The 14,953-nt window shown below is 49.7% G+C and overlaps 1 protein-coding gene across 6 annotated transcripts; it reads left to right on the forward strand.

Moving 5' to 3' along the window:
* The first annotated feature begins 141 nt into the window (after window positions 1-141).
* On the forward strand, window positions 142-14,933 carry CCAR2 (cell cycle and apoptosis regulator 2). 6 transcript variants are annotated; one of them, XM_052644843.1, is made up of 21 exons: window positions 142-260; window positions 1,124-1,220; window positions 1,503-1,594; window positions 2,022-2,113; window positions 2,313-2,427; window positions 2,599-2,728; window positions 2,902-2,998; window positions 7,416-7,535; window positions 9,123-9,345; window positions 9,432-9,545; window positions 9,841-10,004; window positions 10,448-10,619; window positions 10,707-10,937; window positions 11,030-11,248; window positions 11,863-12,007; window positions 12,130-12,212; window positions 12,878-13,024; window positions 13,175-13,286; window positions 13,380-13,568; window positions 13,683-13,888; window positions 14,113-14,933. In XM_052644843.1, the coding sequence occupies exons 2-21, from the start codon at window positions 1,163-1,165 to the stop codon at window positions 14,155-14,157; spliced, it is 2,754 nt and encodes a 917-aa protein (XP_052500803.1). In that variant the 5' UTR covers window positions 142-260; window positions 1,124-1,162; the 3' UTR covers window positions 14,158-14,933. The 6 variants fall into 6 exon arrangements, with proteins under 6 accessions (XP_052500803.1, XP_052500804.1, XP_052500806.1 ...); XM_052644844.1 differs by having other exon boundaries at window positions 12,133-12,212; XM_052644846.1 differs by having other exon boundaries at window positions 11,030-11,206.
* The last annotated feature ends 20 nt before the right edge of the window (window positions 14,934-14,953 follow it).

The raw sequence follows: 14,953 nt of genomic DNA on the forward strand, positions 1-14,953 counted from the left end.
GGACACCACCGACGCGCGGCTTCCTAACGCATATCCGATCGGGGACGGCGCACTTCCGCTCAGCAGTTGGAGCGGGATGGCAGGCCGGTGTGGGGGAAGGGAGAGGTCGGTGGAGAGGAGGGAGGGACTATATCCGGGAGAGTGGCAGCTTCCGACCAGTGGTCGTGCTTCCGGAGAGGCGCTTCCGGTGGCGGCGGCAGCAGTGGCTCTGGTGGTTCCGGGTGTCTTTGTCCCCCCGGTGTCGCGGCCCTGGCCCGCAGGTGGGTTGGGGGGGCCTTCCGCCGCCCCTCTGCCTCCTTGCCCCTCCCCCGGCCGAGGGGCTGCGAGAGCCAAGCCGCGAAGATGCACTGGGCGCGGAAGGGGCCGAGCCCCTCTCCGGACTGCAAGTCTCGTCTCCCTGGCAACGGCCTCGGCCCTGGGGGCGGGCGGGAGGAGGAGAAACCTCGCGCCTTCGTCCTCCCACGGCGGCCTGGCCGCGGCCCGGCCCGGGAGATCCGGCTCTGTTGGCCGCTGAGACGGGAGCCGAGGCACGGGGAGCGGGGGAGCAGGAGGGCGGGCGCGCAGCCGGATTTGCGTTCGCCTGGCCGCGGAGCTGTCTTCTCACCAGCCCGTCCGGGGAACAACGGGCCGGGCTTCCGGGGAGAGGGCCTACACCATCTCCTCTCCGGCACCAGCCTCCTCCATTTTTCCGGGCCTTGCGTGGAGCTTTTTGGCGGATGTATTTGAATGAATGAATGTCACCAGGGCTCTTTCCAACCCTTCACTCTCCCCAACCATCTGAGGGTGGCGTGGCATAGTGAGAGGAGCGCTGAGTTGTCGGGAGACCTAGGTGTGAGTCCTAGTTTTTAACGTACCTGGTTCTGTGCCTCGGGCAAGTCTCAGTCCCTCCGAGCTTCGGTTTGCTTTTGTGTAACAGTGTTACCCATCACTAGGTTATTGTGAGGGAAACTGGAGCATTGTAATTTCTCTATTTCCTGGTCCATTTCCTGTTCTCTCCATCTGTCTTCCCTACTCATTCTCAGTATACATTTCCCCACTTTCCTTCAGATCCTTAGTTCCTTTTTGGGGGGTAGGTGGAAAATCTTCCCTGTGAATTGTTAATTTATTTCTTTTCTGATTGAAGGTTTTTTTCCCAAGACTCTGAAAGAGGACAGCATTCCCAATGTCCCAGTTTAAGCGCCAGCGGATCAACCCGCTTCCAGGGGGACGCAACTTCTCAGGTGATCACCTTTATCTCTACCTGGCCCCACATTGGGAAGTATGTGGTTTGAAGTTAGTCTTTAACAGAAGTTAGTCTTTAAATCCAACAGGGGTTTTCCTGGTGGAGTGTAGTTTGCTGCTGATGTTTCTTAGCAAACTAGTCGATGACCACAGTGGTTGTCAGAAAAACTCTGTTGGGACTTGTACAGATCCACTTTACACTTGGGGTTTCCTGTCTCCTCTAGCTGACTCTAGTGCTTACCATGGTAGGTGCAGTTCCTGGATTGCTTCTCTTCCAACAGGCGCAGCTTCGACATCCCTTCTGGGCCCTCCTCCTGGTTTGCTCACTCCTCCTGTGGCCACAGACCTGTCCCAAAATGCCAGGCACCTTCAGGTAAGTTGGGCATTCTGTCTAGTGAGTTTCAGCACTCGGGAGGACCTCAGCATGCATGGTTGTCCGATGCTTTCATTCTTACATGACGTTGTTCATTCTTCTTGACACTCCTATCCTCAACCAGTCCAGAGATAATTAGACCTCTCTGACTGGGGAGTACTTGGTTTTGATTCTAGGGAAATCTCTAGGGTGCTTTTTGGAGTTACAGAAGAACTGGGAATCCTAGAAGCAGCTTATGGCCCAAGAATCACCATGACTCCCCCCACCTTCAGTAGGTTATGTCCACTAGACACATGTGCTTCCTTCTACAGGAAGCTCTGTGCAGTACTTTGAGCTGGGGCTGGAGGGGTGGAGAAAGATGAGATGCTAATGGCAGAGCATGGATAGATGCTCCCTCTTACCTTTAAACTGCACTCTTCTCACATAGGGTGGAGAGAAACAACGGGTCTTCACTGGCATTGTTACCAGCTTGCATGACTACTTTGGGGTGGTGGATGAAGAAGTCTTTTTTCAGCTAAGGTAGGCTGAGGCTGTTCCCCTTCTGGAAATGCTTACGGGATTTGGTTCTGTCACCATGCTGGTGGGTCCTTCTAAAGACGTTGCTTTGCTGTTATGCAAGGTGTGAGAAATCTTGATGGGAAGGGCCTCGTAGGGACAGTCAAGGTGGCTTGGCCAGGGTCTCTCTCCTGACTGGGTCTCCTGGCTTGTGTGCTGGCAGTGTGGTGAAGGGCCGGCTGCCCCAGCTGGGTGAGAAGGTGCTGGTGAAGGCTGCATACAACCCAGGTCAGGCAGTACCCTGGAATGCTGTCAAGGTGCAGACGCTCTCCAACCAGGTATTCATCTCTTCTCAGCTTGTGCATTGGAAAGGGGTAGGAGGGACACCTTGGTGCCCGGAAAGATGGACAGGAACCTTTCTTTGATCAAGGGGGTAGGGCCACATCTTTCCAAGGTAGTGAGCGCTTCAGCCATGGGATGTCCTGAGTTTCCTGGTTACTGTCCTGCAGCCCCTACTGAAGTCCCCAGCACCTCCCCTTCTACATGTGGCAGCCCTGGGCCAGAAGCAAGGGATTCTGGGAGCTCAGCCCCAGCTGATCTTTCAGCCTCACCGGATTCCCCCACTCTTTCCTCAGAAGCGTGAGTACCAGTGACATGGATATTGGGGGTGTGGCTTTATGGAGTACTCTGGTTGAATGGACTTGTAAGAATTAGGTTGTTCCTCTCAGTAGAAGTAGAGACTAGAAGAAGGGGACAGGAAAGTTGGGCAAATATTTAGGTGTTTTGAGTCACTATCCATTTCCTTTCTGCAGCTCTGAGTCTCTTCCAAACATCCCACACACTTCATCTGAGCCACCTGAACAGGTTTCCTGCTCGGGGCCCTCATGGACGATTGGATCAGGGCCGAAGGTAAGATGATGATCAAGCAGGAAAGGTGCTTCATTTCATTGCCTCTAAGAGAATGTACCCCCCACTCCCACTTGTTTTTGGCCACTTCTTGACACTAACATTCTCTTTGTGCAGCTAGATCCTAGTCCCCTTACCCTAAGATAGGCTGACACATTGAGAAATATTGGATCTTTATAAGCTGGTTCAACAAGTAGGGATTTGGCATAATTCATCTTTCAAAATATCACACTGAATTTGTTTTTAATGTATAATTTTGTCTTTTATTTCTAGTCTCTAAGATTGGGACACCAAGAATCAAAACTGAAGAAAATAGTAGGGTCCCAAAAACTTTTTTTGCAGTGTGTTTTTTTAACTGAAGCATAATTTACAATGTTATACCAGTAGATTGGATATTTTATGTATTATGAGATGATTACCACAATAGCTGGTTACTATCTGCCACTCTACAGAGTTATTACGGTATTGATTATGTCGTCTACGCTGTATATTACATCTCCATGACTTACTTTATAACTGGAAGTTTGTACCTTTTAATCTCCCTTCACCTGTATTAGGGCTTCCCTGATAGCTCTTTTGGTAGAGTCCACCTGCAGTGCAGGAGACCCCAGTTTGATTCCTGGGTTGGGAAGATGTGCTGGGGAAGGGATAGACTACCCACCCACTCCAGTATTCTTGGGTTTCCCTGGTGGCTCAGTTGGTAAAGAATTCGCCTGCGATGAGGGAGACCTGGGTTCGATCCCTAGGTTGGATCCCTGGGTTGGGAAAATCCCCTGGAGAAGGGAAAGGCTAACCACTCCAGTATTCTGGCCTGGAGAATTCCGTGGACTGTTTATATATAGTCCATGGGGTCACAAAGAGTTGGACATGGTTGAGTGACTTTCACTTTCACCTATTTTGCCTATTCCCCCCACAACCTCCTCCACTCTGGTGACCACCAGTATGTTCTCTATATCTGTGAGTCTGTTTCTGTTTTTGTTGTTGTTTTTTTTAGTTTCCTGCAGTGCATGATTTAATTCTTAGTATAAAACATGTTTCTTCCTATACACACAGAAGTCAGTGATGTGATGGACTATGTATGTTGCACTCTGTCCAGAAATCCTGTGCTGTGGACATGTAGACCTGGCCTTGTATGGAGCAGGCATGGTGGCTTTGGGCCTTTGGGGCATTCTGGGCCATTGTGTGTCATCCGTGAGTGTTGGGAACTGCCAGGAGCATGCTTCCTGTTTTCTGATCCTGCCTTACCCTACCTAAAAGCTTTTGTTTCTATCCCTAGGAGTTATGCTCTAGACTAGTTTGTTGAAGACATGTTCAAGTTATTTCTCTCAGTCTTCTTTTTAACTTTTTGTTATGGAAATTTTCAAGTATAAGCATAGTAAATACCCTCATATACCCATTACCCAGCTTCAACAAGTATCAGTACCTGCCATTCTTTTTCATCTGCCTTATACTTTTTTTTCAAGGTAAAATTTATGTAGGTTGATGTGCACAGCTCTTAGATGGGCAGTTTTGACAAATGAAAAATCCCATGTGACTCACCCCTTTTAAGATACAGAATATGTCCATCACTCCAGAAAGGGTTTTCATGTTCTAGTTCTCTTCTGAAATGAGGACTGTTCTCAGAAGGAAACCGCTTCCTCTCCCAGAAGCCAGTGATTGTTACTTGTAAGTAAGGGCTGAGACTGCAGTCTACTGCAAACATGTGAAGGGGGCATGGAGTTCCTCAGAGAAAAAGCTTTAAGCAAAGTGACGTAGCTAGTCTGCTGAAGCTACTGTGTGTTGCCTTGGGATAGGCCATTGGGAACTTTGGAGTGGGGAGCTCTGATTGTGTAGGATTTTTTCCCACAGCATCTCCACTGCTTAAAACAGTCTCATTCTCAAGTTATGGTGTATAATTCACATACACCCATACCTCTTGTCCTCTGCATCTTCTTGGTCTTCAGTTTCCAAGGACTCTCCAACTCTCCCGTTCTGTGAGTTTATAAAAGACTTCATTATAGACTGAGGACAGCAGGTGCCCTCAGGGATAATGTAGCCTGGGTGGAAATCAATGGCTGCTATTGACTTTTTGCTTTAGGTTCAAATGCAGCCTTCCGGTAAAGCCAGTAGCATTTGATTGTCCAGGACACACCAAGCCCTGTGCAAGTTCTGTGTTACTTGGGCCATAATGCTTCGGTGTCATGGCCTCTAGAGATAGAAGACATGACTTTTGGGAGTGAGATCCTACCATGAGTCTGTAGAAGGGATTTGCAGAGCAGGGGAGGGGCAGTAGCAATGAGGTCACCCTCTCGGGGAACAACCGTTTATAGCAGAATCAGCCATCTTAGTGTGACTGGAAACCAGGCTTTCTTTTTGAACTTCAGGTTTTGGGAGGCAGAAACCAGTGTCTCCTTTGGATTGCTAATGCTCAACTACTGAGGGGTTTAGACAAGGATACTCAGCCGGGCAGACCATCTCAGTGTCTTGCTGAAGTTACCCAGATGGCTTCCACTGTTCGTGCTTTATAGTCTCTTCCTGACAATTGACAAAAAAGATCACAGGATTCAGTGGGACATGCACTTCAGCTTGAGGTTGACAGCCTTTACTGGAGAGTTCACTTCAGTCACGGGTGAGCTGAAGAGAGTTGTCAGAATAACTTTGGAGCAGTTCTTCTGTTAGAGACACAGAAGCACTGATATCCCACAAGGGCAAGATGAGAAGGCAGCTTTTGGAGGGAGATACTGATGAACAAGGAAATTACCCAGGCAGAAATGTGAGAAAAGAAAAATTCTGCGTTAAATATAATTGAGTTAGTTAATCAGGGGTGTAATGATTAGGGAAACAACCTAGGCAGGTCTAAAGGAAAAGAGCAGAGACCTGGTAAATAAATATAATTAGCTCAGCATTACCTCAGCACGAAGAATTGACAGTTGATTTTATTTCCCTTGTGAGACATGGGTTTTTTCCCCCCTTATCAGTCTGGCATTTTATAATGGTCTAAAGGTTTTTTCTTTTCTACTGTTTTTATTGCTTGTACCATAACATAGTGGTACTGTAATAAGTGATTTATTATAAAAATGTAGTGTATGATATTATATAAAGTTAAAATACTACAAAAATTATCATTCCCTCTTTCCCTTTAAAGGTAAGCATTTAAAAATTTTCTAATTAAAGTATAGTTGGTTTACAATATTTTATTAGTTTCAGGTGTACAACATAGCAGTTATACTCCATTTAAAGTTATGTGCTTTCATAGCTCATACTCCATTTAAAGTTATAAAATGTTGGCTATAATCCCTGTGCTGTGTATTACACCTTTGTATCTTATTTATTTTGTACATAGTAGTTTGTACCTCTTATAGTCTCCTATTCTTATCCCCCCATCCCCCTGTCCCCAAGGTAGCCATTCTTATATTTAAAGACCTTTAGAAAAGCAAAATTACTTCCTGTCACTTTTTTCCTCAGTGTTCTTTTCTAGTCTTTGTATATCTATCTATCTATCTATATATGCATAGTTTTTATAATTTTAATCTGAGTTCAGATTTTTTAATGCATTCTCATTGAACATGTGTTCCATATTGCAGAGTAATCCTCAGAATTGTTTTAATGGCTGTGTGATTAGTGAATTTTTATGACTTAAATGTGTAGGGTTAAGGGTTTGTTGGGCTTCCCTGGTGGCTCTGATGGTAAAGAATCTGCCTGCAATGTGGGAGACCCAGGTTTGATTCCTGGGTTGTGAAGATCCTCCAGAGAAAGGAATGGCTACCAACTCCAGTATTCTTGTCTGAAAGATTCCATGGAACAGAGGAGCCTGGTGGGCTACAGTCCATGGGGTTGCAAGAAAGTCAGACATGACTGAACAGCTAACACTTTCACTTCACTTTTTTCACGGGTTTGTTACCAGATCTGTCTCTCTTAATTAAACTTGATAGAACCCACAGCATGGTACCATATATGTATCTCTTGTTTAAAAAAAAGTTCTTTTTCTCATTTCAAAAAATTACATGTTAGCTGTAACTTACAATGTTAAAAAAAAAGTTCTTTTTCTCATTTCAAAAAATCACATTAGCTGTAACTTACAGTGTTCGTAAAAATATAAAAAAATTATTTATCAGCTTTATCAGTCAGAGGCGTCCACCATTAATCTTTTATTTCTGTCAGTCTTTAAAGCTGTTTTTGCTCATTTGAGGCACTATTATCTATACAGTGTTCCATACTGTACTTTTTGTTGAATATGAATGGTTTTCTGTTATTTAAAGCATTTAAATGTGTACTTTAATATCTTTAATAACAGTCTCTTATATGGCTGTTAGTATGGCTTATTTATCCATTTCTTTAAAGTTCAGGATTCAGATGGTTTCCAGCTCTTTTTAGGCCAGCATGTCCTGAAGCTGTATTTAACAGTATGGTTTCTTCCTTCTGGTGATGAATCAACCTCCAGCGATGACTATGACTCCAAGAAACGCAAACAGCGAGCTGGTGGAGAGCCTTGGGGTGCTAAGAAACCAAGGCATGACCTGCCTCCTTACCGAGTCCATCTCACTCCCTATACTGTGGACAGGTGAGTGGGGAGGCTGGGCTTCGGGGTGAGACTTGTAGCTGGTAACATTTTTCTCGTGGAAATGAGATATAGTCTGGGAGTAATTGTGTATGTGTATTCTTATGACCTTTTTGCTCACTTCATTTTTGTGTTTTAATATGACAAATTTATTTCAGAAATCTCAAATTCAGACCAGCATAGCACCACTGATTTATGATTTAATCACCAGAAGTTGTTATGCCAGCCTATAATTATGGCATCTCAATCAAAATCCAGGTGCCCAATACCAGTTATAAATCAGGTGGAAACTATGGGTCATGGGAACGGTGGGACTGGCTTCTCAGGGAAGCTCTGAATGGTTTCTCGAGTGTGACGGCATGTACGAGGTCACTGGCCCCCACACAAGCTTACTTCTCACGTGTGGAAACTGAGCAGATGAGTGATCCCAGGTGCCAGCCAGCAGGGGAGATGCAGGGCTCCAGCTGCTGTTAGAAGCCCCCAGGGCAGATTGACTTTTGTCCATGTGGAAGTGAGGGTGGCCTCTGAGCACCTCCTCATGACGGGCAGGGAGGGCGGGCTGCCCTGCCTCCTCCCCCCAGGCCTAGGGCACACCTTGTACTCTACATGCTGACCCACCTGCCTCCCTAGGGTAATCTCAGGAGACCCTGGTCCCCACATCACCACTGTGGGAGGGTGCATCTTGAGTGGTCAGGTCACCGATTGCTAATGATTAGCCACACACACAGCTGTGATTTTTTTTTTAAATCACAGTGGAAGCCTGTTGTATATACTATTGGGCCCTTTGCTTTTTCACTTATCTTGGAATTTATTCCACAGTTTGTTAGACTGATCTCATTCTTTTTAGCAACCACACGGCTAAGTGGATGGACCAGAATTTATTGAAACAGGTCTCCATTTTTAATCTGTGGTTTTCTAAATCTTGTTGTAATAATAAACATTCTTCTCTAGACATGTCTGTGGACAGGTGCAAGCATTTTATTGAGCTCAGTTCCTAGAAATGGAGTAGCTGGCTTAAAGGTCTGTGAACCTTGAAGGTATGGCCAGGCTTCTCACAGAGGCTGGGTCAGTTTACCTTCTCACACGAATTGTGAGGTACTTGTACCCCTAGCCTTTGCCAACACTGTGTTAGCCAGCTTCATGATCTTTGTCAGTCCAGTAGGTGAAAAGTGATAACCTGATTTGAATTTCTTCAATTATGAGTGATACTGAGGGTATTTTCATGAGCTCTTCAGTCTCATTCCTTTTTCTAAGTATCTGTTGCTATCAGTTTTTCCAGTTGTCTCTTAGACGTGATTTTTTTTAGTGATTTGTGGGGTTCCTTTTATATTAACTTTAAGATAAAGACGCTTTGCTGTCATATATTGCAAATGTCTTTTTTCCTTTCCCTAGATTGACTTATAGCATTTTAGTGGTCAAATCTAATCCATTTTTCTCTCTTCAGAGGTGTCTTCCTTAGAAAACTCTTCTTTCTCAGATTATAAAAGAATTTGCTTCCTTTTTCTTTCAAGTCTTTTTTATGGTTCCATGTTAAGAAAAAAAAAAAATTCGTCTTTGCTCAAACTGGAACTCCCTGCTTTCTTCCCACAGCCCCGTCTTCGATTTCTTAGAACTCCAGCGCCGTTACCGCACCCTCCTGGTTCCCTCAGATTTTCTGGCCGTGCATCTGAGCTGGCTGTCAGCCTTCCCTGTGAGCCAGCCCTTCTCTCTCCATCATCCAAGCCGCATCCAGGTATCTTCGGAGAAGGAGTCAGCTGCTGATGCTGGTGCAGAGCCCCCCCCTACAGACAGCGACCCCACCTACAGTTCCAAGGTGAGTTGGCTGGGGTCCTGCCACTTGATCCCCTTGTTGAGGGCTGAGAAAGCTCTCAAGTGTCTCCTTCACGCCTTCCCTACCAGGTACTGCTGCTCTCCTCCCCGGGATTGGAGGAATTGTATCGTTGTTGCATGCTGTTCGTGGATGACGTGGCTGAGCCACGGGAGACCCCGGAACACCCTCTGAAGCAAATTAAAGTAAGAGCTGGGGCCCAGGAGGCAAGACACACTCACTGATGATGGTCAGTCCCTGTCAGCTGAGATGCTGCTCATGAGCTCAAAGAAAGAGTTGAGATACTAGTCGTTCTGCCAGGAGCAGGGTGTGGCCCAGAGATGGTCTTAGTAGATTCACGTGGGGTTCAAGTTCATGGGTAGAGAGCCGCCCTCCACATGCAGTGTGGTGGACGCTGTTCCCCAACGGTGGCAGGTGGTTTCCCAGGGGGAGGCCCAGATGATTGGTTTTTCGTGTCTTATCCCTGGTCTCTCTTTGCAGTTTTTGCTGGGCTGGAAGGATGATGAGGCAGTGCTGGTGGGGGGTGAGTGGTCTCCTTCGCTGGATGGCCTCGACCCCAAGGGCGACCCACAGGTGCTTGTCCGCACTGCCACACGCTGCGCGCAGGCCCAGGCTGGCATCGACTTGAGTGCCTGCACCAAGTGGTGAGTGGCTGCCCGAGCTTGTCTGTGGGCACCACTGAGTGGGTGAGACCCGGCCGGAGGCCAGGCTTCTGCTGGGCCTTTCTGACCTGTCAGCTCCTGTCAGTTTCCTTGTCCCTGCTCATCTCCCTCCCTCCAGCCCTGCCAGTGGTTGCCGTAGTCCCGAGCACGGCTAGGGGTATGTAAGTGTGTTGAGAGCCAGCTGACCCTCCAAGGCTCCTCAGATGTGGTCCCCAGCCACATTCCAAGCTCCTTATTGCCACGGCATCTCGGATAGTAACTGTCGGGTTACCTGTCTCTTCCCATGGACCATTTCTTGAGGACTTGGGCTGTATCTTTTAGAGCTTGGCCCTCAGTACATGTTCATTAAGTGTTGACTGGCAGCTGAAGCACTCACTTATGAATGTCATGGGTCAGCACTTCATTTTTCCTTTCACTGTGAGCAGGTGGCGCTTCGCTGAGTTTCAGTACCTGCAGGCAGGACCCCCGCGGCGGCTCCAGACTGTGGTGGTGTACCTGCCGGACATCTGGACCATCATGCCCACTTTGGAAGAGTGGGAGGCCCTGTGCCAGCAGAAAGCTGCAGAGGCAGCTCCCCCGCCCCCAGAGGTGCCAGCGGTGAGGCCAAGGCTTACAAACCAATGAGGGAGGTAGGTACATGAACCCCGGGACCCAGGTGGTCATAGCCCTTGACATCTGCCACAGGAAGCAGAGCCTCCAGAGCAGCCGGCTGATGGATCGGAGCAAGCAGCAGACACGTCTAAGCAGAGTGCCGAGAATGCGGAGGTCACTGCACAGCAGGAAGTGGACACCGACCTCCCGGAGGCCCCCCCACCCCCTCTGGAACCTGCTGTCATGGCACGCTCCCGCTGTGTAAACCTGTCCCTGCAAAGTATCGTGGAGGACCGGAGGCCAAAGGAAAGGATCTCTTTTGAGGCAGGTGTAGGAGCTGGTGGCTGTGGGGTGGTAGGGAGTGATGGGAACACTCTGTCCTGAGGCTCATGGCCTCCCGCCGCCTCCCCCACCAGGCCACGGTGTTGGCTGAGCTGTTTCTGGAGATGCTGCAGAGGGACTTTGGCTATAGGATTTATAAGACGCTCCTGAGCCTTCCCGAAAAGGTTGTGGCCCCGTCTGAGCCCGAGAAGGAGGAAGCAGCCAAGGAAGAAGAAGCGGTCAAGGAGGAGGCCAAGGAGGCCAAGGATGAGGTACAGAGTGAGGGCACAGCTGCCGAGGCAGACGCCCCGCTGGTGAGTATCGCTGCCCTCTGTGTGGGCACTGGGGCGGCAGGTCCTAAGGCCCAGCAGAACTGGAGCACAGGCACGCCACGGCTCTCCTCTCACTCCCCCACACTCACTGCACGCGCCTCCTGACCCCAGTGTGACTTGGGCACGGGGCATGTAACTCTTGTGTGGCTACACAGCTCGGAGGTGAAGCACCTGGGAGAAGGGAGGCGGGCCTGGAGCGTCGTGAAGGGAAGCGTGGTTGACAGGGCGCCATGGACATCTGTGTTCATAGCAATGCTTTGATTGGTACAGGTGTTTTCATGACCCTACGGTTAACTACAGTAGTGCATTTTCTTAACTGTTTCTAAAGTCCATGGGTGTGCTTCTTGCCTAAATATAATCAAGTAAGCAGATTGCTTATGGGATTGGGCTTGACTCCTGAGGAGCACCCCAGGTGTCTGGAACTCGCCCTGGTCTGCTCTGTGACCCCTGTGTAACAAAGTACATTAAATGAGACACTGCACGTAAGCCTTTATCCCATTGCCTGAAGACGGCTGACGTGAAAATGTTAACCATTGTTATGGTGGGTAATTCCAGGGGCAGCTGTTCTCCTTATCATCTGGGTCTGCTTCTCCTAGAAGGAAGATGGGCTTTTGCCCAAACCCCCAAATTCTGGGGGAGAAGACGAAGAGAAACCCCGGGGTGAGGCGTCGGAGGACTTGTGTGAGATGGCCTTGGACCCAGAACTGCTGCTCCTGAGAGACGACGGGGAGGAGGAATTTGGTATGTGTGGTGCCGGCCAGATGGTGGCTTCTTGACACTGTGGCCTTACTGCTCTCGTTCTGGGTGGAGCCAGCCCGGACCCGTGTGAGCCCTGCTCTGGGCTCACCTCGGGCTTTCTGTAGCAGGAGCCAAGCTGGAGGATTCCGAGGTCCGGTCGGTTGCTTCGAACCAGTCAGAGATGGAGTTCTCAACCCTTCAGGACATGGTGAGACCTTCAGTGTGCTCTTGGGGCTCCGTGATCGGGAAGCCTGTCAAGGCCTCTGACTCTCCTGGGAAAGGGATGCTTTTACTAAACGGCCTCTGGCATTTTTTTTTTTTTTTAATAGAATGATAGTTCGAAAAAAATTTTAGTTATTTTGGCTTCACTGGGTCTTAGTCATGGCACACCGGGTGTCTTTTGCTGTGGCACACCAATTCTCTAGTTGTGGCACGTGGGCGCTCTAGTTACTCCATGGCACGTAGGATCTTAGTTCGCCAACCAGCGATTGAATGTGTGTCCCTCACGCTGCAAGGTAGATGCTTATCTGCTGGACCACCAGGAAAGTCCCAGACACCTGGCACCTTCTCATTGATGAAAGACAAAGGTAGCTCTTGGCTCATGGGATAGCATACTCATATGATCCAGGAGAATACTTCAGTGAGGTTCTGAGCGAGCTGTCTGATCTAGGAGCACACACGGTTCCTCTCTGGGTGACAGGCCTTGGGGCGGAAGTGCCCTAGAGAGAGATCTTTGCTCACAGGCCAAGGGTCAGATCTCCCAACTGGAAGGTGTGTCAGCCAAGCTGCCTTATTTTGAAAGGGCTTCATCCTGGGTGATTTAGCATTAAGAGAGCTATTTGTAAATCTTGTTCATCCTTGTTTCTCTTGCAGCCCAAGGAGCTGGAACCCTCTGCGGTGCTCCCTGTGGACTGTCTTCTTGCTTTCGTCTACTTTGACGCCAACTGGTGTGGCTACTTGCACCGGCGAGACCTGGAGAGGATCCTGCTTACCCTTGGGCTGCGGCTCAGTGCAGAGCAGGTAATGTCTTCCAGTCCTCCCTGAGATGCCTCTCCCAATGTCGTTGTGTGTAGGTGTGGCTGGGGATGCTATGGCTCTAGGTTCTTGTGTGCCATTACAGGGGGCTTGCACCTTCTAACTGTGGGCATCGTGGGTGTGTGTTTCCTACAGGCCAAACAGCTGGTCAGCAGGGCGGTGTCTCAGAACATCTGCCAGTATCGGAGCCTTCAGTACAGCCGCCCGGAGGGCCCAGATGGCGCACTCCCTGAGGACCTGCTCTTCGGTGCGAACTGGGCTCTGCGGCCTCCAGGGGACGGGGGCGGCTGGGCTGCTTTCTCCCACTTCCCGTCCCTGAGCCTTCTCCTGGCCCTCCTAGGGAACCTGGACCTGCTGCCTCCTCCCGGGAAGAGTGGGAAGCCGGGTACGACCCCGGTGGAGCACAAGGGCCTGGTGTCCCACAACGGCAGCCTTATCAATGTGGGGAACCTGCTGCAGCGTGCAGAGCAGCAGGACAGCGGGCGGCTCTACCTGGAGAACAAGATTCACACACTGGAGCTTAAGCTGGGTGAGTGGCCTGTGGCTTGGGGAGATGAAGCGGGAGGCCCGCACCCCAGACTCCAGGCTGCCCGCCATCCGCTCCCCTCTTAGCTGAGCAGTCTCTCCGGCCTGCCCCCACCAGAGGAGAGCCATAACCGTTTCTCAGCCACTGAAGTGACAAATAAGACACTGGCAACGGAAATGCAGGATCTGCGGGCCCGGCTGGCCGAGGCTGAGGAGATGGCCCGGACAGCCGAGCGACAGAAGAACCAGCTTCAGCGGCTGCTTCAGGAGTTCCGAAGGCGCCTGACCACCTTGCAGCTCGACACACAGCGGATGCTTGAAAAGGTGAGCCTCCTGGAGAGCCGGCTGTTGTGTGGTGAGGTGGGTCAGCACAGCCGGCCCAGCTTCACTGGCATTTGCCTCCATCTGCTAGTTTCTTATGGAATCCATCAGTCAGCCGCTTGTGACCGGGAGCCTCACAGGAGGAAGTGGTTAGTAGTTCTCGGATGGGATCTCGGATCTCAGCCCTTCCTCCTCCGAGCCCGGATTCTCATGTCTGTTTCAAACAGGCCGACAGCTGGGTAGAGAAGGAGGAGCCAGCACCAAGCAACTGAGGGGCCTGGTGCAGGAGCCGCCATCCTATGAGGTCAGCGATGGAGCCTGCTGAAGTTAGAGCCCAGAAAGCAGCCAGAGCAGGACCTGGGAGCTGGAGGCAGGGGTGGCTGACCCGGCGGCAGTCAGCCTCTGTAGAGGCGCTCAGGCCGTCAGGGTGGGGTCTGTCTGTGCCACGTGGGTCGGATGAGTGAGGAAGCCGGTTCCACGCGCAACTAAATCCAACATCTTGTGCACCCCTCGGATGTCATTTTGCCCTCTACTTTGGGATTCCTCCTGGGGCCCTTTCGTCTTGTGCTGACTTTCTCCTGTCCTCTTCCAGTTTAGAATAAGACAGGGCAGGAAAAGGCTTTTCAAGTCTGTCATAAGGTCTGATGCCAATAAACTAAAGCAGCAGACGTGGAATCTGGTTGGGGTTGTAAGAGCCCTTATGAATGGCACAAATCCTGCCAGGTTCCAGGAGCAGGTTTTTGGGGAGGGGGCTCCCTGGCCATCGCAGGAATGGTGTCAGTGCTAGCGAGTGGTGTGGGGCCGTGTCTGCCAGTGAACACTGTGTTCCAGCTGCCCCAGACGTGCCAGAAGAAACCAGCACCTGTCCCCTGGCTCCCTGTGTTCAGAATGTGGTATTGGCTCTGGCCCAGCCTTTCCCCTTCCCCACAAGTCTTGCCTCTTTCCATTAATCCGTGGTTTCAGTTTGACTTTGTATATAAAGTTGGTTTTCTTTCTTTCTTTTTTTTTTTTTTGGCTTTTTGTTTTTTAAATAAACCAAAGTCAAAAACAAACCCAGTGTGCTCCACA

The sequence above is a fragment of the Budorcas taxicolor genome, chromosome 8, assembly GCF_023091745.1.
Source record: "Budorcas taxicolor isolate Tak-1 chromosome 8, Takin1.1, whole genome shotgun sequence".
NCBI lineage: Eukaryota > Metazoa > Chordata > Mammalia > Artiodactyla > Bovidae > Budorcas > Budorcas taxicolor.

Coding starts and splice junctions, on each gene's coding strand:
- CCAR2 (XM_052644841.1), top strand. CDS start 1,163: ATGTCCCAGTTTAAGCGCCAGCGGATCAACCCGCTTCCAGGGGGACGC. Junction 2,999..7,415: donor CGATTGGATCAGGGCCGAAG/GTAAGATGATGA, acceptor ATCAACCTCCAG/CGATGACTATGACTCCAAGA. Junction 9,346..9,431: donor ACCCCACCTACAGTTCCAAG/GTGAGTTGGCTG, acceptor CTTCCCTACCAG/GTACTGCTGCTCTCCTCCCC.